Consider the following 26,500-nt stretch of genomic DNA (forward strand, 5'->3'; position numbering starts at 1 on the left):
TTAATAAAAAAATATTGGTGCAGCAAAATTTACCTAAATAAGTTTAAAGTAAAATTGTAGAAAAATGAACAAAAAGTATAATAAAACAAAAAAGGTAATTTTGTAAATAATGCTAACATATTCTAAGTGCAAATGTGTGTGTGTTTTTCCTTGGCTAGAATTGATTCCGAATAATAGTTGTGTCTGCCTATTCATCCGTGTAACAAAATCTTGCGTGAAAATTAAGGTGAACTTGATGAAAATTGTATGTATTCCTTTGGCGCTCCATTGGGAATTAGCGTAAATGAACCATTGCCACGCCCACAACATAGTGTTTTCGTAAAGGATATTACGATAAAGTGCAAAAAGTATTTAATTAAATTAATTTGGAAAGGTTAACTAGACACCCACGAAAAGTTTTGAAATTTTCTTCATTTTTTTTTATTTTACCGCCCACGTTTAGATGAAACACTATATCTCGATAACTATGGAAGACAGTAATCCATACATATTTGTAATGCAAACAGCATTTTTATGACGAATTTTAGAACACATAAATATTATGAAAACATACATGTAAGGAAGAGCTAAGTTTGTATACAGTCGATCAATACCTGTATGTACATACATATGCATGTGTCATGCAGTTTGTAGATAATTTTTTGGCGTTGAATGGTTTTATGCTTATCGATAGCTGCTCGCTTAATTTTTTGAAAGGTCTTTCACTAAGCGATATCTACGGTATAAAGTAAAACAGAGGAACGGAAATCTATGTATATTAAAATCTAATATTTGTATAGTCTAAACCGATTTTTAGAAAAAATTGGACCCTTATATTATATATGTACTTTAATGTGTTATATACAGTGAGAAGGCCATAAAAAAATTAATTTTCCAGAAGTTTTTCTGAGAGAATTTATTGATCCAAAAATGTATAGACATATTATGGTATCTTTTAACTACAATGTATTTTAAGACTTAGTACTAGTAAGAATATTTATTTGGAAAAGAGCTTCAGCTGATCTCCGGGAGCTCCTCTCAAAAAAGACGTTTTGCGGTGACCACTGTATCTCTGAACTGTATCATCAGATTTCGTTAAAGTAATGTTAAATCTAGTAATTAATCCAAGGAATAAGCAGAATATTTTTTCGATTCTTCGGCTCCTCGAAATTTCGGACTTAAATTGTTTATAAGAACAAAAACATTGATCGGAGAAAAAAAATCTTTGATTAATAACTAAAAAATATATTTAAGAAGCTCCTGTTAAAATTTGAGACTAATCGGTTTAGCCGTTAGTCACCGGTTTAGTAATGTTAGTCACCGACTTTAAAAACACCATTCTGAGAAAAACGCGCTGCCACTCCGGCCTTGTACCCCCAAGCACTCTGAAACGCCTTTTTAAATTTGCGTATAACTTCGAAAATATTCACCGGAATGATATGAAATTTTTTTGTGTGTATTCCTAAATATATATACATAAAAAAGAAATTGAAAATTCTAACTGTTTGTAACCCCTTAAGTATCATCTTATGGTAACTTCATTGAGTCAACTAGTGTAAAGTTAAATAACCTAATGTCATTTATAGTAAATGGGCGTGGTTTTGATCTGATAAATAAAAAAAATTAACAGCGTTAAAATCAATTTAGATGTATGTTATATGCTAAATTTAAAATCGGTTCACCAGTTCCGCCGATGGGAAGTATTGTGGTTATCAGCCGATTTAGATCACGCGATTTACTTACATTCATTCATCTTGTTTAGTTGTACGCACTACCAGTAAGCGTAAGGTGCACAAAATTAATATACTCTGATGGAACTTGTTGCAAGAGTATAAAAATTGGGCTATCATAACTAAAAGCGATACCTACAACGACATAAGAGATAAACAATAACAATTCGAATAAGCTACGTAAACATATTGTATAAATGTTTGTTTTTTTTAGCTTTTATTCAAGCTTAAATATAGAATTTATTCATGTTTGTCAAAAGAAAAAACAAGAAAGAACGTTAACTTCGATTGCACCGAAGCTATATGTACTAGATACCCTTCACAAATAAAAAAGTTTTCCACACAAGAACTTAGTTTTGATCGGTCAATTTGTATGGCAGCTATACTACAGTTGTCCGATCTAAACAATTTGTTCGAAAATTTAACCGTTGCCTTGGACAATCCTATATTAAACCGATATCATCGGTTCCGACAAATGAGCATTTTACTTGACAGAAAAAGACGTGATATCTCAATAAACTGACGGACTAATATGTTTATATACAGACAGACGGTCATGGCTAAATTGACTCAACACATCACGCTGTTCATTATGCCCTGTGCAAGGTACATTCATATGTATATGTATGTACATACATATGTATGTTAAGTTTGCCACGAAGTTTGTAACACCGAGAAGGAAACGTAGGAGATCCTCTAAAGTAAATATGTATGTAAGTACATATGTACATATACACCAAAGCTATAATACCGTTTACAAATAAAAAATTTTATTATAAAAATGTTGCGGCATTCATTATTCGACAGAGCGATCAAGATCGTATTGTGCACCAAATCTGATTGCTGAGATATAGCATTTCACCTATGTAAAAGTGGACAGTCTCACGCCCATTGTCCAATTTTTACGCTGAGTCCTATACAGCCTTTCCGTGCCACCTCGGATATGAAATTTAATATTTCTGACGTACATACATACGTATTTAATTAGTGAGTTACGGTTATCTTAAGATATGTCATTAATTTTCAAACGTAACATATGAGGAAAAAGACTTACCAAAGCGAAGCGTCGGCGCCACAACCGTACGAAATTACAGGTTTAAATCTTGGTTTGTGGATTTTTTGCTCTTGTACTCTGTTGCTATATGTTGCCAGAGTATAAAAAAAGATAGCTAAAATATTGTAATGTATAAACTATAAAGCTTCAACGAAATATTGTGATTCCCAGAAATTAACAACCGTTACACAATATTTCGTGCCGTGAATATTCCGCACGGGATTATTGCAAACTGTACACCGATTTATAGTCTTTCGTTGAATAAAAAGCTTATGTTAACTTCATAATTACTTAGTTTAGAACCACGTTTTGTCGGTGATTTTGTTCCCTGTGCGCATTACGCTCTTTATCTGTAAAAGGGACCAGTTTACCTTGAAGTGGAAATGTGTCGCAGACCCTCCAAACTTTCAGAGTGTACTTTGCTTGTTTCGATGGCACATATAATACATACATATGTTCAAGTATTAAGTGAAACACGTTCGCCCACGATATGGAAATAATTGTTCATCAATTGTGATGACATCGCATTCGTTATGTCACTTCTCTCCGCGATAATGATTTTAAGCTAAAAACTCTATAACAGGCGTGCTAAAACCGAAGAATTTGAATTTTAAAAGCAGTGACTTGAAGATAATTAACGGGTGATCCAAATAGATGTACTTTTTTCAATAGCCCTGTTTTGGCAGATCACGCGTGAGTCGTGTCAAGCTGTCATGTTATTTTTGTTCAATATTATTTGGCATTTCATCATGGAAGGACGTCTGAACAACGTTTATAAATCATTCAACTTCATTACGAAAATTCACGTTCTGTAATGAATGTGTTTTGCGCGCTTCGCTCAACTTATGGTCAACATAATCGGCCACCTGAGCATACTATTCGCAACATCATCACCCATCTTGAGACTCAGCATTCATTATTGGATAATATTCGACCGAATAGACCACGTCCAGCACGCAGTGAAGAAAATATGTTTTAGAAGCAATGTTTTGTTAAAGATTTACTATATAAGGGCTGCCAGATTGTGCAGCAGATACAGTTCTACTTAGAGTGTAGTCTAGTTAAAAGCAATTAAGACATAAGCAAGAAGTTGTAAGCTCGAATAACGAGCAATAAGTGTTAAGTTGTTGGAACTAGAAATAAAGATAAGTGTATAGCCATTAAATTGGGACTTTTATTTAACAATCCAGGGATCGAAGAGTGATGTTGAGTTAGACGAATTATGGAGAAATCCGTTATAATATACAATATAATCATATGTCCACAAATGTTATATATATTCCATTTTTTATAGAGCGTTCCTGAGGTTGTGGAGAAACCTTTAACAATTAGCACTGGCAAGACCTATGCAGATATATGTTCTAATTTTAAGAATAAACTTAATATCAAAGAAGATGTGGAAAAGGCACCAGGGTCGGGAGCGCAAAAGCCTGGTCCTAATCTTCCGTATTATCGTATTTTTGAACAACCATATTTCGGGTAATCAAATATTTCAAAGTATAACTTGTTTTAAATTTTTTTTTTTAATATTCTTTTTTTTCAAAGAAATTTCACAATAGTCGAAGACCTGGCATATTATTATCCAACAGATAAAATGAAGGTTGCTCAAGGGAATCGGTTTAATAGTGAATTTCTGGCACACGGTGACAAAGTGATAGAGTGAGTGTGAGAATTTGAGCATATTTTAAACTGGCATATATTTACAAGTTCCTATTGCTTAAAAAAATCCTTACGTTACATTACGTGATAATCCCTTAAACGTTTATAATATGAAACAAAAACGAAAATTTTTAAAGAGATACGAAAAAAGATCTATCTATATTATTAAAATATATTTTTCTAATTGCTGTCATTTTAAATATAAACTAATATTTTTTCAGAGACTATTTAAGCACAAACGAATTAACGTCAAACAACATTTGTAAGATATTTCAAATGCTCATACAAATAGAGGATCTTCACACTATGTTGTCGTATTGCAATGTATATCTCGAAAATGTGGTAGTAAGTAATACTACAAGTGAAAAGTATTTAAAATTCAATGTAAGTGGGAAAAGTTAACCAAATATCATATCATCAATAGTTATGTAAATGTTCATATAAGTATATATTAGGGTGGGTCAAAATATAACGAATATCTTTATGCGCTTTGTACTCTAAAAAATAGGTTCTGAGACACTTCTAAGAAAGACTTTGAGTATGAACTTTTAATTGAAACGGGAAGGTACTCCGTCTTACAGTTTTAATTTTTTTCTTATTATCAGATAGAAAAATTCAAATCTCGCTTCCAACTACTTGAAAAAATATCTCTTTTCATGGATGTAGGAAATTGAATGCTCTACAAAAAGGTCTCTGACGATTTTTTCATAAATCTAACCGTTTGTAAGATATTATTGGTTGAATTTTTAATATTTATCTTATGAAATTTATAACTCAAAGAAAAAAATAATTATAAATTGGAACGGTTGAAGTTTGATTATTTTAAGGCAAATTTTTTTTCTTATAAATTTTATAATTCAATGAAAAAAATCATTGTAATTTGGAAAACTCACAGTTTTGTAGGAAATTGACTGCTTTCAAAAAATGGTTTTATACTTTTCCCAGTACCAAGCGGAAAAAATTTTTTTTGCAACCCAACCTAATATGTATTGTAGTGTTCACTTCTATTCCTCAAGTAGTAATTATTTATTTATTTCGTATTTATGATTTACCGTTTAAAACCCGATAGTACAAAGTCAATACTATACATATACATATGTACATATTTATTTATTCACACCAATTGCTTTAATTTTGTAGATAAACGTACCATCACATATTAATATTGATGAAATACTCAACCCTATAATGGATGAGGTGGTCTTTGTGCCTCTTATGAGCCGTGCAATGTCACAAAATCAACTTAATTATCCCGTTGATCTACTGTTACACCATCCACACGAGGCACTCGACAGCGGTGCCGAACTTTTTCGAGAAGTCGGTATACTCGATAAACTGGAGGGACAAACCGCTTATGTGGAATGTTCTAATCCACGATTTAATATTACTAAAAAATATGATATTATATTTCGCTCACATCGTGTACATGTTCGTTATCAGCATCGTGCATTGGAATTGTTAAATGAAGTTCGTCGTGACTATCTTTTTCCTAACAGAAATCCTTATAAACAAGAGTTCACCAATGTTGTTAAGTAAGTGTTAATTTTGTATGTTTTTCCGGGCAGAATTTAGAAATTGTTTTACATATGTATGTACAGGTTGGTCGAAAAGTTTCTGCGCTGGAAATGAAAAAATACTGTTTTTGGTACGAAATATATTTTTTTATTCAATTTAATTTCCCTTAACTTCAATACACTTATTCCAATGATCCTCCAATAATTTTTTGGCATCCCTATAAAGACTTTTCAATTTACCATCATGGTGGTAGATCCAAGTCTCATCCATAGTTATGAAACGACGCAAGAAATCGGTTTTATTTTGCTTAAAATGCTCCAAATTATGCTGAGAAGTTTGATTTCGATCCTATCTGAAATACTCTTTAGCATTACATTAGCAATTTTAGGCTTAGTCAAACATGGGTCTTCATCAACAATATTATGAACTTGCTTAATGCTTTCTGGTGTGGTTACGGTTTTTGGTCGTCCTGCGCGTCGATCTTCTTCAAGCCTAGTACGACCACGCTTAAATTCACCAGCCCAAAATTCAACGGTGAGTTTTGAAAGCGAGGACTCCTTATACACTTCGAAACTTTGTTCATAAATTTCCTTTCCTTTTAAACCTTTCAACACAAAGAATCTAATCACTGCGCGATATTCAATTTTTTCCATATTAAAATACTACACTGACACGTCAACTTCAAATGTCTTGTAAACAAAGAAATAATTGACAGAATGACTTGTAACTTTGCATGTGTCTACACGACAGACGTAACAACTTGAGAAAAACAAAATTTGGAGCTAGTAGTGCTATTTCTTGGTGAGCACTACTCACTTTTAAACCTACCTGTATAAAAACAAGTAAGGAAGAACTGAGATAAGCCCTAGCCGAAGATTTTATTCAATCACAGTTTGCAATGCTTAAAAGACGGGGTTTCAGGTCTTAGTAAAACTTTATATCAGATCAAATTTTATAGCGAAAATTATAACAATAGAAACGTATGCATATACTCGTATTTACATGTATGTACATATATAATTCAATAGCCGATTTCACTCATTTTCGGAAACATAGTAAAATAATCAGATGGAATTTAAAACAGTGTTATATGGAAAGTAGGCTTGGTTGTAGTCGGCTTTTTCCCGTTTTCACACTGTAACAATAAGATGTCCGGATATTGTTAGGCACCAAATTTGGTCGAAATTGTTCGGGTAGTTGGGATTTCATCTAAAAGTGGGAGATGTCTAAAAAACGAAGAAAATGTTTTCAGCGAGCCTGTTTGATATAGATTTAGCATTTTGTGAGATATACATACATAAAGCCTTTTAGGGGGATGGGCCACGTCTACTTTCCAAACAATTTTCAACGACAGATTCCACTCTCTACGGTGATTATATTAAAGAAACTAATTATTTTCTATTGCTACTACAGATTAAAACTAATTAATGGGCAGATTTTTGAGAATCCCGAACAATTACAAGCTGTGCAGCAGATTGTCGGCGGTGCAAATCCCTTTGCGCCATACATAGTTGTTGGGCCACCAGGTAAACGTTTTTATTTGTAGCTTGTAATAATATACGTATAATATATACTTATATATAAGATATTATACACATATGTATACTATATACTTATATATAAGATATTATACACATATGTATACTATATAGTACATACACATACCATACAACTTTTTCAATTGCATCAGCCTACGAAGACGTCCCTATAAGTATGATATTTACCATACAAAAAACGAAAATTTTGGAAAAGACGACAATTTACACCTCAATATATTGTATATTCGCTCTAGCTCAAGAAACTTGACCCAAGTATATTCTAGTATGTTAACCTAAAAATATATATTTTATAAAGGTTTGCAAAATCGGCCATCATGACGGCGATGAGCTCCTCATTTGACTCAAATTTCTACCAAGTGAGTGACTTTTTCAAGTTTGGAAAGTTTTGTCGTTTCGACGGCTAAATAGTTCGGAATAGTAAAACCCTGTTACATCGAAGGTGAAGAATTACAGTCTAAGTAACTACATGCTCCAAGCGCACTATTTTCAATGCGCGATTTCCCATCCAAAAACTAGAATCAAGTCCATTATTGTTCTTCTTTAATTTTTATAAAATCCGCGGACACGCCCGCTTCCATGCTCAGTAAAAATAAATCTACTAGTTTGATTCGACTGAATTTTGGACAGTAGCTGTTTACACATTAGTAAATTTCGCTTATTTTTCAAAAATGTGTACGCAAACATTCTCTATTGACTAATATTTTTATATGATTCCCCATGTAGGTACCGGAAAAACGACCACAATCGTCGAAGCTATTTTACAGCTTTACATTAATCGACCCAAATGCCGCATTTTAATTACTGCCAGTACAAATTCGGCTTGTGACACAATCGCTTTGAAATTATGTGAACTATTTGAAAATAATCTATTACTCCGAAAACTATCTTTACAACGCAGAGGTGTTAACTTTATGGGACGTCCCAAACCGCCCACCCATATGTTACGTGTATTTTCAAAATCACTGTGTAAGAAAGGTATGAAAAATATCAACCGAAACCTTTTGGAGCATTCGAATTTTTGCAAACGTGAATACAAATCGCCATCTGTGAGTGTATTACAAAACTACAACATAATTATAGTGACACTCATTACCATGGGTCGTTTGCGTACCGGCACCAATGGCGATTGGCCATTTTCGCATGTTTTTATTGATGAGGCCGGTGCCACTACGGAAACGGAAGCATTGATTGCTATCACAAGTGTGAATACGAAATATTGTCGTGTAATCTTATCGGGAGATACGAAACAATTAGGACCGGTTATCATGTCACGGGTAGCCGCTGAACTTGGTCTTAAATATTCGCTGATGGAACGCTTGCTCGAACGTAATTGTTATGCCGTCAATACGGATGGTACTTATGATTACACATTACAAACACGTTTGAAACGCAATTTTCGTTCGCATCCGGCAATTGTCAATATCTATAATCATCTCTATTATGATAATGAATTATTAGCAAAAGTCAATTTAGGTGAGTTCAATTGATTGCGGCAATCAAGAAAAAAAATTGCATTTAAGAGCTGTCAGAAAAGTTTTTACTCTATTTGTGAAAAATGCAATCATATTCTTTTAATTTCGCAAATAAGGATTTAACTTTAATTTATCTTCGATTGCAGTCTGGTATTGGGTACTATTGAAAAGTTAAGCTGTCTATCATTTTTTTTTATGACCTTTAATTTTATCATCAAAATGCGTTCTATCTCAAATTTAACATGTCTACGGAATTGCAAAACTTTGAAATGGAAAAAATGGACAATTTTTTAATGTAATTTAATTTTTTCGTTGCATAAAGAACTGTGAGAAATTAGGAGTTAATTTTCTAAAATTCTCTTAATTGCTCAATAAGTAAATTTTGTTATTGTATGTTACAATAATATGAAAGAAATTAAGAGTTAAGTTACTAAAACTTAATTAATTGCATAATTGGTTAATTGTAATATTGTATAGTAAATTGAGAGTTATTTTTTCTGGTTTTAGTTTATTATTTACATAAAAAATAAATTGAGAAAAATTATGATTTAAACTGTTCAAGTTATTATATTTGTTCCATTTGTTAATGACTTTATTTTGAAATAATTAAATATTTGAAATTATTTAAATTGTCAAATTGGTTAATGATTTTATTTTATCGTGAATTGAGTAAAAGTATGCATTAAATTACTGAAAATTTCTTGACTGCTCGATTAGGAATTTTTTTTGGACATAAAACATAAATACGAGTATTTTTGTAAATTTTTTTATAAGACTTTGAATATTTTACCCAATTATTTTTCATATACATATATACTATAAACTTCTTTTCTCTATTTTCAGCTAATTTGTTTAGTTTGCAAAACTTGACTATTTTGAAGAATAAAAACTGGCCAGTGATCTTTATAGCAGTGGCTGGTAAACTTGGCAAATCCTCAACATCATGCAGTTCCTTTAATCAACTGGAAATCAATACAGTCGTTCAGACAATTCAACAGTTGGGGGTAAAACCAAACGATATTGGAGTAATTTCTCCATACAAATTACAATGTACATACATAAAGCAAAATTTACAGAAGAAAAATATACAAGGTGTTGAAGTGGGTACAGTTGAGCTATTTCAAGGGCGAGAGAAGCCTATAATAATTGCCTCATTTGTTAAGTCATTTTGTAATTTAGGCTTTACCGCCGATCCGAAGGTACGCAGCAATATTTAAAAATATTTCTATAGCTATACATATGTTCAAGTAGTTTGAGTCGATCTAAGCTAATGTGAACACCGACCTTGGTTTAATACGACTTTAACTAATATGAACTACATACATCCAGAAGTTTAAATTCCAAAATTGGCTTAAGTCGACTTAAGCTACTTTAAGAAATGACTTCACTTCTATTATTACTAAATATTTATTCTGGTTAATTTAGCGCCTCAATGTTGTCTTATCGCGTGCACAATCACTCCTCATACTCATAGGAAACCCAAAAACTTTACAACAAAGTGATGATTTTGAATATGTAATCAAGAAGTGCAAACATATGGAAAATTTCAAGACAAACTGTAAATTCATTCCATGAGTGAAAATGAAAACATATTTAAAATTAATTTTCTTTTTATTTTAGTGCTAACAAAGTGAAAGCAAGCGATAACAAGTGAATTACTCTACATTACAAATAAAAGTTAAAACCAAATTTATAGCTTTAAATAGCATGGCTCTTCATTTTACATTCACAAACATATACATAAGTATGTAAATATTTTCTTAGTTATCAACATACATATGCATGTATATTCAAATTCCTTTTCATAATTTTTCTGCACTAAAACAAATATCATAGAATGTACTGAAATGAAAACTCAATAAATTACTTTTATATCTTATTAAAACACAAAAACCAATATTACAGTTATGTTGCATAAATTTTATTTTATATTATATAATTAATTATATTTAGAAATTATGGACCGTAAATCTTGCTTGACATAACCCCATAAAAATAAGTCTGGTGCAGTCAGGTCAGGTGACCTTGGGGGCCGGAAAGTGGAGTTTCTTGATATTAATTTGTTTTCAAATTTTCTTCGGAGCTCGACAATAACCGGTCTGGCTATGTGTGCAATTTTTCCATCCTGCTGGAACCAAACGCTATTGAAAGAGATACGTCTTCGGCGCATCTGGATAAAATAACGGTGCCCATTAACAGTTACTGTTATATCGTTTTCTGCAAAAAAGTATTGCCCGACAACATCTTGCTGAAACTGTGCACCACACAGTGACTCGTTCTGGGTGAAGTTCCGGCTCGTAGATTATTATACCCTCGCAACCTGTTGCTACAGACACCTAACGGTTGTTTGTATCACCTAAAACTAATCGAGTTAGATATAGGGTTATGTATATATAAATGATCAGGATGAAGATACGAGTTGAAAACCAGGTGAATGTCTGTCCGTCCGTCCGTGCAAGCTCTAACTTGAGTAAAAATTGAGATATCTTTATGAAACTTGGTAGACATGTTTCTTGGTACCGTGAGACGGTTTTTATTGCAGATGGGCGTAATCGGACCACTGCCACGCCCACAAAACGCCATTATTCAAAAACAAATAAATTGCCATAACTAAGCTCCACAACACGATACAAGACTCTTATTTGGTATACAGGATCACAATAGGGAGGAGCACCTGCAGTTAAATTTTTTCAAGTGGGCGTGGTCCCGCCCCTAATAGGTTTAATGTGCATATCTCCTAAACCGCTACTGCTATAATAACAAAATTCACTGGAAGCAAATTTTTTAGAACCTCTACCTACAGTGTGAAAATGGGTGAAATCGGGTGGCAACTCCGCCCACTCCTCATATAACGGTACTCTTAAAAACTACTAAAAGCGCGATAAATCAAGCACTAAACACGCCAGAGACATTAAATTTTATCTCTGGGATGGTATGAGATGACTTTATAGGAGCCGCGTTCAAAATTAGACAGTGGGCGTGGCACCGCCCACTTCTAGGTGAAAACCCATATCTTGGGATCTGCTTAACCGATTTCAACCAAATTCGGTGCATAACGTTCTTTTCATATTTCTATGTCATAGTGCGAAAATGGGCGAAATCGGATTACAACCACGCCTATTTCACATATAACACCATTTTCAACAATGATTATATCGGGGTTAAACTTTGCGTGAATAATACGTTTAAAGTATGCCACCTTGTGACCAAAAATTGTCTAAATCGAACCAAAAGTGTTCAAGCCCCTAGGTACTAAATATGTGGACCCCAGTGCCTATAGTTGACCTTCTACCGAAAATATCAGTCAATGCACAAAGAAATCTCAAACGAGTATACCATTTGACTTTGCGAGAGTATAAAATGTTCGGTTGCATCCGAACTTAGTGCTTCCTTACTTGTTTTTAAATTTGATTCATTCCATATCCGGCAATTTTGCTTGTTTACATTTCCGTTTAGATCAAAATGGGCCTCATCAGATATAAACAGGCAATTTATCAAGTTATTGGCTTCCCCAGGCGAATAGGCAAATCTAGAGGGTTTAACCGGGTTGTTATTTGAACTTTGTACGGAAACAAGTTTAAGTCCTCAAGAATTATCCGATTGTAATGACCGTCTGCTAACTCCAAGTTGCGCCGATAAGTTGCGAGTTGAAACTCTTGTGCCGTACACATGAAGAGAGGGTGGTGTTCATACCGAAGGCAGGTAGAAACAAGTTAACCTTCTCGAAAGAGTTTAGGCCTATAAGCTTAACTTCCTTCCTGCTGAAAACATCAGAGAAAATCGTGCATATCAGAACCGCAACGCCTCCTGGCAACCTGTCCAAAGCACAAAACATATATACAAAGACAGATCCGTAGAGGACAAGGACAATTCTCGAGCATTCAATTACGGAAGTTATCCTGAACAGTAGCGATGCAATAGGTGTTGAATCTGCTTTACAACGGTAGGTCAGAAGCCTCCAAGATATTGACATACATATGCGGACAAATTTGCCAACTAAATAACGGGAAGGGAACGGGATAATTAAAATATCATTTAATAAAAAAGGGTTATAAAAATAAAAAAAGATTATATAAAAATATTTGATAGGATTTAAACTTAGGCAAAATATTTTACTTTGCAATAAGCAAACGTGCTATACAAGCAGCACCATAGACGATATTAGAGTAACTGCGTCTAATCTGTGAACTTAAACAGTTATTGTTGTTTACTTGCTTCAAATGTTCATATGTCTATATGTGAATATTCTTGAAATTGCCTTCCTGCGCATGTCCTAATATATTTGCATATATGTACACATACCTATGTACATATGTATGTATGTCCCCCAATATGTCTTTCGCAAAAAACTCAAACATTCGCGCAAGTGACAAAAAACGTAAACGCAGCATAATCGACCAATAATATTCAAGCAAACTCGCGGCATATTTTCTAAGTATTTCATATTACAAAGACAACAAATTCATTCATAAGGAATGTGCGTCTGCTTTAAAGCAAAGTGCGGTTGTTCATAACTGTACCGCGCTATTTTTTTATTTAGAATTTGGTTTTCATATAGAATTCCTACGCAAATGTGCGTTAAGTAAATGAATGAAATTGAATTTGAATGGTTTCAGTAGAACGAGAAAAATTTCAATTTTACAATATGTATCACTGAAAATCCTACCATTCCCCTCGCATTTGTATGTTGCCCACAAGCTGCTTCCTCACGACGATGCTAAAAATCAGAAATTGAAGAATTTGTCTGATGTTCCCTTCAGAAAGGAGAATTGGCAACATGACCTATTAGCGAGTTAAAATAATATTTTAGTTTTTTTCATATTGTGCACTATATGTATATGACATTATATTATACAATTTATATAAAATTGCCATTCATATGAAATCTTTAATTACTTCTATATATACTAATCATGGAGTGTGATTACTGTGATAGTACTTTTATATATTTACTTATTATCATTGTTTCATAACTTCTCGATTTAGCCCTTTTTATCTAAAAACGACTATGAAAATGTAACGCAATAGGTAAGCGTAGTATTTCAAAAAAGCATAAGTCAATTTTCAATAGCAAACCACTGCAAAAAGGACAAACGAGACAACATAGCCGACCGACATTGTCGTAAAATTGTCGATTCAAACAAATGTTGTCCACTCCGCCACGATGAACAAAATTCGGAGTCAATATGTATGCGAGCTCATATGTATATATGTATGATTGTCGACAAAGTCGTCATTTGGTTTTTTTCAACAACACAAATTCGTTGGTTGCCACCATGCACAGAGGCGTGTCAAGTGAGAACTCATAAACCGGCAATTCACAAGCCGTCTTATGTCATGTCGTATTTCAATTGTCTTAAAAAATACGACACTTGTGAGCACCCCTTAATTGTTGTATGTCATATTCTGTAATATTTCTTCACTTCACCAGCTGGTAATGAAAAATTAAGAATACAAAAATGCCATAAGAAAGTGACAAAAATAAAATTAAAGCTTCTTTATGTTGAACCGCCGGCATTTTGGTTTACATTGCAACCACAATATTTCACTTTTCTTCATCTTAATTAACCTGATTATTTATTATTATTAAAGAAATTTATTAAATTTATTTATTTTATCAATTTTAAACACCTAAACGTCAACAATAAAAAAAAGTAAACAGATATAGCTGATAGAATAGCACACTCAAAAAACATATCTCGCCGTGTTGTATTTGTCGTATTTCAATTTTGCATGGGAAAAAACAACAGTGTTGATATGACAGTCATAAAAAAATAAGACAATATGACGATATTGTGCATATCCTAAATATATTAATATGTTGCTTAATTTGTATAGAAAAATACTGATGCATTACTAATTTATTTTCGTAATATAATAAATATATACGTAAAATATAAATACAAATAAATTCATACCTATAATCGTTTTTAAAATAAATCCGATTAATAAAAATATATCTGAAATAATTATGTGGCAGTACGCCCCTGACCCCTCCTTGCTTGCGATCGTTCAACTTGCTTCTCGCAAAAAGCAAAAAGTGTGGACAAAAGTCATTGTTTGTGCGAGGCAAGAAGAAGCAAGCATCAGCGTACGTGTATTTAAAAATATAAGTATGTGTGATTATCACATTTGTGTAACTACGCATAATAAGGGATAATTCAATAAACCTAAGCATATGAACATATTTTCCTGAAATATTTTAATTATCTCAGGAAGTAAAATATGCCTTTAATGTAATTGAATTGAGATATGCTTAGATTCCAATTAATAAAATAAAAAATTAAATTAAATTTAAGTTTCATGAGTTTTAGGATTCAAACGTATAAGCTGGTATTCGGATTGAGTTTAACTCCTTCACGCTTACGACCTAAGCCACCACAAAAGTGGAAACGCGATCGCTTACCCACCGTTTTATTGTTATCCTTTGATCAATAAGCAATTGCTCACGCAACGCACACACATAAGTTGGAAAAATTGCCTATTAAATATTTATTTTATTATAAACTCTGGGGTTTTTACCGGTAATACAGCTTTTTTAATTCAGAAGGCTTTTCCTAATTATAAATTTCGTCAAATCATAGAAACATTCTCTGGTTAGACGTATTTCCAGAGAATTCTTCAACATTCTCTGGTATTTCTTTACAGATTATAAATATGTAACATATACATATACATATACATATGTACACAGTTATTTACAATTTATGGAAGCAAGCTATTCGGGGAATCACCACTTTTTGTACGAAATGACTAAACAACAATTTGCATATAAAGAATAATCGTTCACCTATGTAAATATCTATCATTCTTGTTTGTATGGGTATGTAAAACCCAATAACAAAAACATACATACTTATATTAAGCGTATTGACGATGTAAGCCGAAATATTCCGATTTGCATGCCGGCGTTTTTAATTCATATATGTATGGGTTTGCGAATGATTCGTGAAACGCAACGCTTTGATAAAACGATCTACTCGAGTAGATGACGGATCAGCGCGATAGTGTTGGAATTCGTTGCGATTCAGTTGTAAATTTTTATAATGAAATCAAGTGTAAATGTTTGACGCTTCCTTAACAAGCGAAAATTATTATAATTTATAGCATAGATTTATACGTTTATACAAATCTTATTTACATCGCCGAACAAGTTACTAAATACCATAAAGTACACATTGGTATCAAATACGCACACTACAGACTCATGTGTATATATGTATGGAATTTCTATATAACGGTTTTTCGTGTCAACTTTTAGACGAAAATTGCAACAAGTCGTTTTCCAGCACTATCGGTCCTGTTGCGACCGCTTTGATTTCAATCGTGTAATTTTCAGTACAAAAGTGGGTGCTAACGATAATAGTTGGATTGATCGTTTGTCAAATATATTATCTGGTTGACCTGTAAACAACTACAATAAACAGAGGCAATAATCGATTTAAATTTGTTGCATTTCTATTGCTAAATACAATACGTGTGTACAAAGTGTCTGCAATAAAAGCTAACTTCTATAATTGCATTGTTGATATGCCGAAAAAATCACGCAAAAGTTTATTTCTTCCATTCGGTAAGTGGTTTAATGCAATAATTTATATATTACATTTCTATTTTTCAGGTAAATGTATAGTTTAGGTCTCCCAACTAAGGAGGCCTCAAAAAAAATTAGAAAAAATTTAAAAAAATAGAAATATTGAAAAAATTCGCTTTCCGCTCACGGATTTGTAATCTACGCCTAAAAATAAGACGATTTAAAAAAAAAAATAATTTTTGAGGCACACTTAGTTGGGGGACCTAAACTATACATTTACCTTTTTCATTAGTATGTAAGTATGCAAGTTTTAGAAATCTAGATAGTGCATTATTTACTTCTGTACATACATATGTACATTTTCGCTGTAGAGTTTAAATTACATACATGCATGCATATGTATGTCATTCATAATTATCTCTCGTTTTTATATGTATATTATTTAGAAAAGGATGTAGTTGGACACTTCCTTATATATTTGTATGAGCTGCAAAAACCTCCTCCCAAAAGCGATTGGCTTGTAAAGAGAAAAGAGGTGCGAAAAATATTTGCTGAGTTTTTGAACTTGCCTAAAAATGACAAAATACGCACACGTATTGGGCAAAATCCAGGTGGAAAGGTTTGTATGTCCGTATTAACTAGATTAACATTAACTAATGAATGTTGATATGTACATACACATGTATATGTATAAATGTGCATATTGGTCATATTAATGGTTCCATTTTAAAACCCACACTTACTCTCATATTTAAGTTATTAGTAACAACAAATAGCCCAACAATTTCATTTCCGACTAAAGTATAGGTTTCATTTGTAGCTCTAAGGCTAGTGAAATGAGATTCTTTTAAATATTCTGTTAATATAGATATGTACGTACATAAGTTATTACAATATATCGGTTACTTAATCATTCAATTAATTTAGTTAGCGCACGCCACTCCTGGTTGTATACATTTACCTACCTCATGGAAATAATTACTTTCATACATACTTATGTACATATGTGTTTTAGCTTTAGACATTGTGTTTTCCCCGATGATAATAATGATAATGTATTTTTATTACAAAATATGTAAAACCATTTAAATTTTTTTAAATTAGTAAAAACAAGAAAAACCCCTTAACGTTGCATCAAAATTATAATACTTTTTACAAATAAAAAAGTTTTCCATACGAGAAACTGAATTTGATCGATCAGTTTGTATGGCATCTATATGCTATAGTAGTCCGAGCTAAAAAATTTATTTCGGGTCTTGATATTTTCCTTTTGTTGGCATTTTGGGGATAGATGATGAGTCAACATCAATATATGTATACAGTTACTGACAATAAAATAGAATCAAAATATTATTCACAACTATTTGCAAAAAAAAAAAACAGTGTTACCACAGTTCTAAGAAGAAAGCAATTATTTTTATAGTTATTAAATTTATTTTAAACATTTCAAAAGCAAAACTAACTTAATAAAGAATTATCAGTAGACAATCATTTTAAAGGAACTGTCTGGAATTTCAATTGACATTGGAATAGTATCATGGAACCAAAATTCGTAAATAGTAGATTATTATAACTAACAACTAAGGAAGTTCTAAGTTCGGGTGTAACCGAACATTTCATACTCTCACAACTTGCAAGGATCAAGGCCCGCGCAATTACTTCAGGTGCTGGGAAATTTTATATTAAAGAAAGTACTGATCCGATTCAGCCCATTTTTGACACAAAGACATACTGTTATCGAGAGTTTCATTAATTTATTTTATTATTGTATATGAATTGAAATTATATATCTTACACATTGACCGATATTTCGATATTTTCGGTAAGTCAATTATAGGCACTGGGTACATAGGGACTTGAACAATTATAGTTCGAACAATTTTTGGTCAGGTGGCACACTGTAGGGGCACTATTGGTAAAAAGTTTCATCCGGTTTATTCATTGCTTCTTGATTTGTGTACTGGAAAATGAAAGAATCATATGGAATTTAAAATTGCGGTATATGGGAAATAGGCGTGGTCGCAGTCCGATTTAGCACATTTTCGCACTGTAATATGAAATCTTCAGGAGAATGTTATGTACCGAATTTGGTTGGTTTTGCAGTTCCAGAGATATGTGATTACCCCTAAATGTGGACAATGCCACGCCCATCGTCCGAATTTTACATTGGCTCCTATAAAACCCCCTTGTACCATCCTGGATGTAAAATTTAATGTCTCTGGCGAATTTAGTTATTGATTTATAGTAGTTTTTAACAAAACCAGGGGAAGTGAGCGGCGTTATCATCCGATTTGGGTCATATATCGAGAATGGTGGCGGAGCCACTCCCACTTTAAAGAAATTTCAACTCGTCTCGTCATCCTTACCATTTATATACTTGTATATATGTAAATAACGCTATACCTAATTCGACTGTTTTTACGTGATACAAACAACTGTTAGCTGAACAAAACTATTATATTATGTAGCAACATGTTACCTATATATAAATAATGGTGTTTAAAATTTACATAGTTTTAGGAGCGTTTTTAGTTTTTTGTTAATTTTTGAGGTATGCACCGCGACCTACGGTCTATTGTGCCCTAGTTTTTTGTTATAACTGGTGATTATTTTGTCACAGTGCCACTCAAATATACATATCTATTGCTATTTTAGTACCACTGAAAAATGTTACAAACATAGAAAGATACAGGTAAAGCTAATAAAAGCGTTATAAAAAGTGCACTAGTTGCTAAGCCTTAGGGTTAAAATATTGTATCGACTTATATGACTAATCTTCGAAGTAAATTTATATTGCCTCTGCTATACATACTGTTTAAATACGTTTTACATTACATTGTGAAACAATTGCGTATAATGAGTTTGAGCCGAAGAGCAATACAATTTTGCATATTTACATAAGTACTGCATTTGTATAAACAAAGAGAGCAAAATGTAAAATCAGCGAAATTAATTTTTTGAAAATTGTTTATAATATTTTTAACGTAATATAAACCTTTGTCTACCCTTTGAAGCTAAGTAACTTCGTAAGCAGGTATGTACATAAGTATCTACATTATTGTTTGTTTACGGAACCATAAACCATTATTGGCCATTATCCACTTAAGGCACTCGGATTATGTTTATTGTAGGATCAAGAAATTGTATGCCCGTTGTTGTTGTTGAGTGTGTGTTTTTTTTTTAACATATGGACCTTCATATGTACATGAGTTCTTCAATATATGTATGTACATACATATACATGTGTTTATCAATATTGTATGGAAACTAATTTGTAGTAGTTATGCTATGCTCTTAGTCTTTACATTCTATGAAGTGCGTGGTGTTGAAAAATTATGTAAATACTTTAATTCTAAGGAACTCTAAGGAGTACAAAGCAGAGATAAAAAGATGCCCAACTCGTCTCTCACTGTAAATGAGAGCGCAATTGCTAAACGTCAAAACCCCCTGAACTCAAGCAACTGTCAAAGTTCAGGAGGTCTGACGTTTAGCAATTGGAAAAGGAGGGACGGCCAGACTGAAATCCTACAGAAAAATATGTCAACAGAGAGATTTCTTACCGCTGTTAAAGATCACTAACAAAAATTGGAAAACAATGAAAATGAAAGAAAACGCGAAATTGAAATGTATGTGATGAAATCTTTTGTGATACCATGCTTAGTAGTATTGATTTTCAATTAAAAATTATAAAAAACATTTATTCATTGAGAGCTAATACATTTATTCTTTTGATTAAATATTGAAAGTTTAAAAATCAAAAGTTTTAATATATGACAAAATCACAAAAAAGGGTTTAAATAGTTTTTGCATATGTTTAACGGATACATGTATATTAATATTTAATCTAAATAAATGTTGGGTATTTTAATTTAAATGCCCTAAAATTATTATTTTGACTGATCTGGCTAAAATGCAAAATGTTATAAAAAACGCTAATTTTGAGGCGATCTCACACTGGAAAGAGTTGGGCATCCCATTATCCCTGGTACAAAGCATAATATAGACTGCGTTCATATGAAAACGATTTTGTCGCTCTTATATCACATTTTTAAATTCTAGTACGCAGTGCACAAAAATATTCTTGATTAGCTAATTTTATCCTTATTTATGTCTGTACATATATTCCTTTTCTGAAGCATGTCTATTACATACAAAAAATATATAATAACAAAATTTCCGAACATAATGTGAATATTCGTTTGAAACCGAGCGCCACAAGCATTGAATTTCACAACCAAGATGGATGTGATAGGAAACGGGTTTTTAGGAGCAGATATAAAGATTGGAGCAGGGGTGCGGCACCGTCCACTTTTAGGTGTGTAATGTTACACAAATTATTTATCATCATACACTGTGAAAATGGCGAAATTGGAGGATAACCACGTCTACTTCCCATATAAAAAACTTTTAAATTTCATCGGATTCTTTCACTTTGCAGTATACAAATCAAACATCAATAAAGTTATCAGAATAAAAATACAAATTGCATAAATAATGCCCTGAAGGTATTTTACCTTACGACCCATAATTGTCGAAACCGAATATAACTTTTCAAGGACCCAGACACCAAATTTGTGAACCCCAGTGCTTATGCCTGAATGTTTACCGAGAAGTTTGACCTTTGAGGTCTAATATTAAAATTAAGGCAGATTTTAATCTTTCGGTTGGATTTATAGCGTATATGGTATATCGGTCAATATGTAAGATATCTTAGCAAAATAAAATGGAAATATAATACTGTATAGTATTGTATAATAAAGTTTAATGCCAAAAATGTGCGATATCGGTCCACAAATTACACCAGTTTTCATAAACGACATAAGTATATCTAATATAATGATTTTCATTAGTCCAGAATGAAATTGCGATTTCCCATCCTTTGGTTATATTTTCCTCATATACCCCATATATTAAATTTAGCTTTGATTTAATTTATTAGGTTGATCTTAATATTACTATCTCGGACAAGCAACATATTATAAAAAAATCTAATTGAGTCGATGACTAATAAAATACCAAATTTGATTGTAATCTTTTCACGATTTGTCCGCACAATAAACATTGAATTATTTCGCAACAGTTTTTAATCAAATTTTTGAAATCACCTGAAGGTATTTCACCGACTTTGGTCCTTGCAAGTTGCGAAAGTATTAAATGTTCAGTTACAGCCTTTTTTTCCCCTTTTTTCACAGATCGGCAATTTTCTCAATCGTACCGGCTATTTAATCGAGCTAGAAAGCGGCAGCAAATTTTTCTGCATAAATTACCGGGAACTTATGCAATACAAAGAAAGAGATGAATTGCATAAGACCCTTAAAAAAAAGCTCATTCTGAACGATAACGAAAATGAAAAAAAACATCGTTTACCGAATAATCTGTAAGTATTTTGTATTAACATAAATAAATATATTAAGGTACATACATATATTGTGTAAGTTGTATTTATATTATTCAAATATTCGCAGATTTTTTAAACGAACTGAGGTTTTAGGGCAATTTCTGCCGCCGCCTGCACTATTGGAGTTGAAGAAGAAGAAATTTGCTGAAGAAGTACTTTGCGAATATTCATCACAATTTGCTAATTACTTCAATGGTGGTCTAATTTTTACACCAGAAAATATGCTAGACGCCATGAAATTACTGCTACAAATTGAAGATGTTGAGAATTTTTCCAAATACAGACGTATCATACAACGTGATGTGAACTTAATCCAATCACAACAGCCAAAACGATATAGTTTCACGGTAAGTCGTTAAAGTAAATTCATTAGAGCACGGTTCTGGTGATAGCTCTGCCATTATTAAGCGTTTTTAAGTAAAACAAACCAGACTTCTCACACTCGATCTAAAAAATGTATTCGGAGATTGTAGAGTTGCCTTGGGAAATATTCTATGACAAATTTTAAAAAGATATTATATCTTGTCAAATAAAAAATTTTCCATAGAAGGACTTGATTTTGATCGTTCAGGTTGTATGGCAGCTATATGCTACAGTGGTGCGATATGGACCGTTCCGACAAATGAGCAGCTTTTTGGGGAGAAAAGCACGTGTGCAAAATTTCAGAGGGATAGCTAAAAACTGAGGGACTACTTCGCGAATATACAGACAGACGGACATGGCTAAATCAACTTAGCTCGTTACGCTGGTCATTTATGTATGCTATTCTAATTTTATAGGGTTTGCCCGTATAATACCGTATTCAGGGTATATTAATAGATCAAAATTTTATTTACTTCACAAATTAAAATTAATTAGGAATATAAGACAGCTGAAGCTTTTAAGTAATTGGGTCTGATATTTAAATTTAAAAAATTAATATTTTTTCAATTTTAAAATTAGTTATAGATTTTTCCGACAACTCTATGACTTAAAATTTCTGTATCAATTACAATGTTAATTAAAGTTTCAAGGCACAGACTTGACAGGGTGCGTGGATTCCCTCCGTGCGAAAGAAGTGAAACTTCATGATGACAAATTGGAAACATGAAAATATTGAAATATTTTTGGCAAACACAATTTTTTATTTATTTTTTTCGATAAACAAATTTTTTCAATTTAATCTCACTTTCAGCGGACGCTGTATTCTTATTAATAATATTTACAAGTGGATTATGATAGCTAAATATTTTATAAATTTTTCTGGCGAAAACTGCATCAGTAGTGGTCCCTCCTTTTGTCATTGGATTATCTTTGAGGCAAATTATTGTTATTATTGTGGAGCATGAAAATATGTTTTTAGCGAAATTGTGAATTTAAACACGTAACAAACAATCCCCGAACTAACAGTAACGTGCCTTCACATAACCTCGCTTACACTGCGCCCCTGTAGCCTCCTTTTCACTTATTTTAATTATATTCAAATAATCTACAATACAAAATTGTTGTACGTTAAGCATTTGTAAAACATTTAGAATCAATCAATTTAATTAGTCCGATTTATAGCTTTTTATAATACATGTAGGTTGCATACTAAGATCACAACTAATCAAAACATTTAAATACAGATATGTACATATATATTCGTATTATTTCTCTCCCTAATGCACACATAATGGTATTATCCTTGAGACATAAAGCTTTCAAGAAAATCTCGTAAAATCGGATCTTCCTACGAAGTTCTGCTCAGCCGCTACAATCGCGTTTTAATTGTCGCCGAATGTCCCGAAGCAAAAGCACTCACTAAAGAACAAATTCTTGAATTTCTAATCAGCGGTTCGTTAGAGTTGAATGTACGCGGTAAACCCGTAGCAACAACTTATTTGGCTCATATTGAAGATGTAAATGACGAATCTAAAACAGTGACTATCGAAACTGAAGTCGGATCAGATCTAAAAGAACCAGATCCAAAGGCGGTCTATCTAATCATATTTTATCCAGCGCGACTTACACTGTGCTATCAATACAATGCATTAAGCCTGTACGGTGAAGCGCGTGCTATGCTGCAGCATTTCCTCTTTCCCAATCCAATCGTTACAACGAGTTTTCCGCGTATGTGGTGAGTTTTAACACATACGCTGTTATTGTATTCAATGAAATTTTAAATGAAATGATGAAAATTTTTTTCAACCACTCACAAATGGATGCATATCTAGCTTATCCTTCTACGACAAAAATATAGCGGGTAATCCTGAGCAGGTTGAAGCTGTACATAACATTGTATCGGGCTGTAAGAATAAAAAGCTAGAAATACCATACATCATATTTGGACCACCGGGTACGGGTAAAACTTCAATCATTGTAGAGTCCATACTGCAGTTACTATTCCATGATCAAAAATCTAGAATACTTGTTACGGCCGGTCCAAATTGCGCTTGCGACGAGATCGCTGTACGCATTTGCAATACGCTCTCGCTGGGTACAGAACCACGTGGCAAAGTTTTGGCGCGCATATATAGCTACTCACAGGAGAGCCGTCGCGAAAATGTTAATAAATTATTGCTTGAGTATTCAAATATGTATGACTGGCATTTTATGCCGAATGTTGCAGTACTACAAGATTATCGTATTGTGGTGTGTACTTTAAGTAGCGTCGGCAAATTGATAACCGGTGGTCTGCAAAATTTTACGCATGTTTTCCTGGATGAGGCAGCCGCTTGTTCCATGTCTGAAGGATTGATTGGTTTAGTCGGTGGTTTGAATAAAAAGTCAAATTTTATTTTGTCCGGTGATCATAAACAATTGGGTCCGATAATAAACTCAAAACGTGCCGAGGCATTAGGACTAGGTGTATCCTTGATGGAACGGCAATTACAACATAAATGTTATGACGTCAACGAGGCTAATGGTCACTATAATCGCAGCATACAAACACGTTTATGTCGTAATTACCGTTCACATCCAGCAATCGTGAAGCTTTTCAGTGAACTCTACTACGATAATAAGCTGGAGTCTATGGCAAGCACAGGTAGTTTGAAGATTTTTATAAATGTATCATATGCCTGTAAAACTATTACTTATTGTTATATAAATTACAGAAAATACTAATTTGGCAGCCAAGTGGAAACGCTTACATGACCCAAATTTTCCGATTTTGTTTCACGCTGTGGACGGTAAAGAACGATACGACGACAGTGGCAGGTGAGTTAATAAACAATTTGTAATTTTTATGCGTTGAAGGGAAGCAATATTCACGATAATCGAAAAATATATATTGCTTATGTAGGGTCACAAATATAGCTAGATAACTTATATGTACGGATGGTACGTTGTGTTGCGTTAGGGAGACATCAACCAAACTTAGTACAAGCATTTCCTTTTAGCAGTTCTTGGCACCTTTACCTACAACCAATCTTACTTTCCACATAAAACAACTCTAAATGCCATCTGATTCTTTAACTTTAAAATCAAGGTATTGGAATACATAACAGATCATAGTTTTTCTAGAAAATAAAGAAAGTGGTGATCTCACCGCCTATGGCTAACTCTTCATAATCTTTCAATTGCGTATATGCCGAATATATCGGTCATTGTATAAATTATCTGAATAAAAATTCGTGGAAATATATTCTTAAGCTAATTTGAGTTTAAAGCCAAGGGTATAAAATAAGTCTAGAGTTTACCCTTTGCCCCTGGTTGCCTGTGATATTATTATTTATTAAATATATTTGCATTACTCCTTTTTAAATATTCATTTATTTTTCGTTATTACCAATTTTGACAGCCTTTGCAATTACGAAGAAGAGGAATTGGTTATAAATTATGTAAACGATTTATTGGATAATGGTCTAGGCGATGGACGCAAGTTGGAAGAAACTGATATTGGCATAATATCGCCATATCGTAATCAATGCATGTCAATTCAAGATGAATTAAATAACTATCGTAAAATTCAAATTGAAACCGGTTCGGTTGAAACATATAGAGGCAAGGAGAAAGCGGTAATAATCGTATCATTTGTGCGATCAAAAAAAAGTTTGGGTTTTCTAAGAAATCCTAAGGTTCGTATAATACCATGTGCTATATGTGTATAATCATATTGTATATATGTGCATTATTTCTTGTTTTTCTAGCGTTTAAATGTTCTTCTTTCGCGGGCAAAATCGCTACTCATTCTCATCGGAAATAATGTCACACTTTCGAAGCAAAGCGATTACGAGTTTGTCATTAAGGAGTGCCAACGTCATGGAAATTTTATACCTGCTCCAGTAGTGTCTAAGAAAAATTAATTAACTTTCATATAACAATTCATTAATAACCGTTGAAATGTCACTTCCAATAAACATTTTTTATATGTACCATTAAATGTGTCTTGACTAGATCGATGAATCCGAAAGAGTAAGCAATCAGGCATTGATGTGACTGTAGAAGCCATACCTCTAACATATATCGAAATGTTTTCTGACTACAAATGCCATACATTGGACCACTTTGAACGGGTTCCTGTGTATATCATGTAAAGGGTGCCGAGATGTGCCCTCATTGGAATGAGCAGAATCTCTGGACTTAAACTTAATTGTTGGGCTTATAAGAGGTGTCAGGGTTCCTTGAAGTGTCCATAAAG

At 32.9% G+C, this 26,500-nt stretch overlaps 1 protein-coding gene across 1 annotated transcript; it reads left to right on the forward strand.

Moving 5' to 3' along the window:
* Positions 1-26,242, forward strand: Mov10 (Mov10 RISC complex RNA helicase). Its single transcript, XM_014238231.3, has 18 exons — positions 1-94; positions 4,058-4,242; positions 4,309-4,422; positions 4,644-4,806; positions 5,563-5,954; positions 7,351-7,463; positions 8,220-8,969; positions 9,812-10,167; positions 10,394-10,526; positions 16,380-16,538; positions 16,946-17,118; positions 21,692-21,876; positions 21,965-22,244; positions 23,577-23,995; positions 24,093-24,904; positions 24,975-25,077; positions 25,661-25,937; positions 26,010-26,242. The coding sequence occupies exons 1-18, from the start codon at positions 65-67 to the stop codon at positions 26,163-26,165; spliced, it is 4,800 nt and encodes a 1,599-aa protein (XP_014093706.2). The 5' UTR covers positions 1-64; the 3' UTR covers positions 26,166-26,242.
* The last annotated feature ends 258 nt before the right edge of the window (positions 26,243-26,500 follow it).

This window comes from Bactrocera oleae, chromosome 4, assembly GCF_042242935.1.
Source record: "Bactrocera oleae isolate idBacOlea1 chromosome 4, idBacOlea1, whole genome shotgun sequence".
NCBI classification, from domain to species: domain Eukaryota; kingdom Metazoa; phylum Arthropoda; class Insecta; order Diptera; family Tephritidae; genus Bactrocera; species Bactrocera oleae.

Coding starts and splice junctions, on each gene's coding strand:
- Mov10 (XM_014238231.3), top strand. CDS start 65: ATGAACAAAAAGTATAATAAAACAAAAAAG. Junction 7,464..8,219: donor CATAGTTGTTGGGCCACCAG/GTAAACGTTTTT, acceptor TTCCCCATGTAG/GTACCGGAAAAACGACCACA. Junction 25,938..26,009: donor GTTTTCTAAGAAATCCTAAG/GTTCGTATAATA, acceptor TTGTTTTTCTAG/CGTTTAAATGTTCTTCTTTC.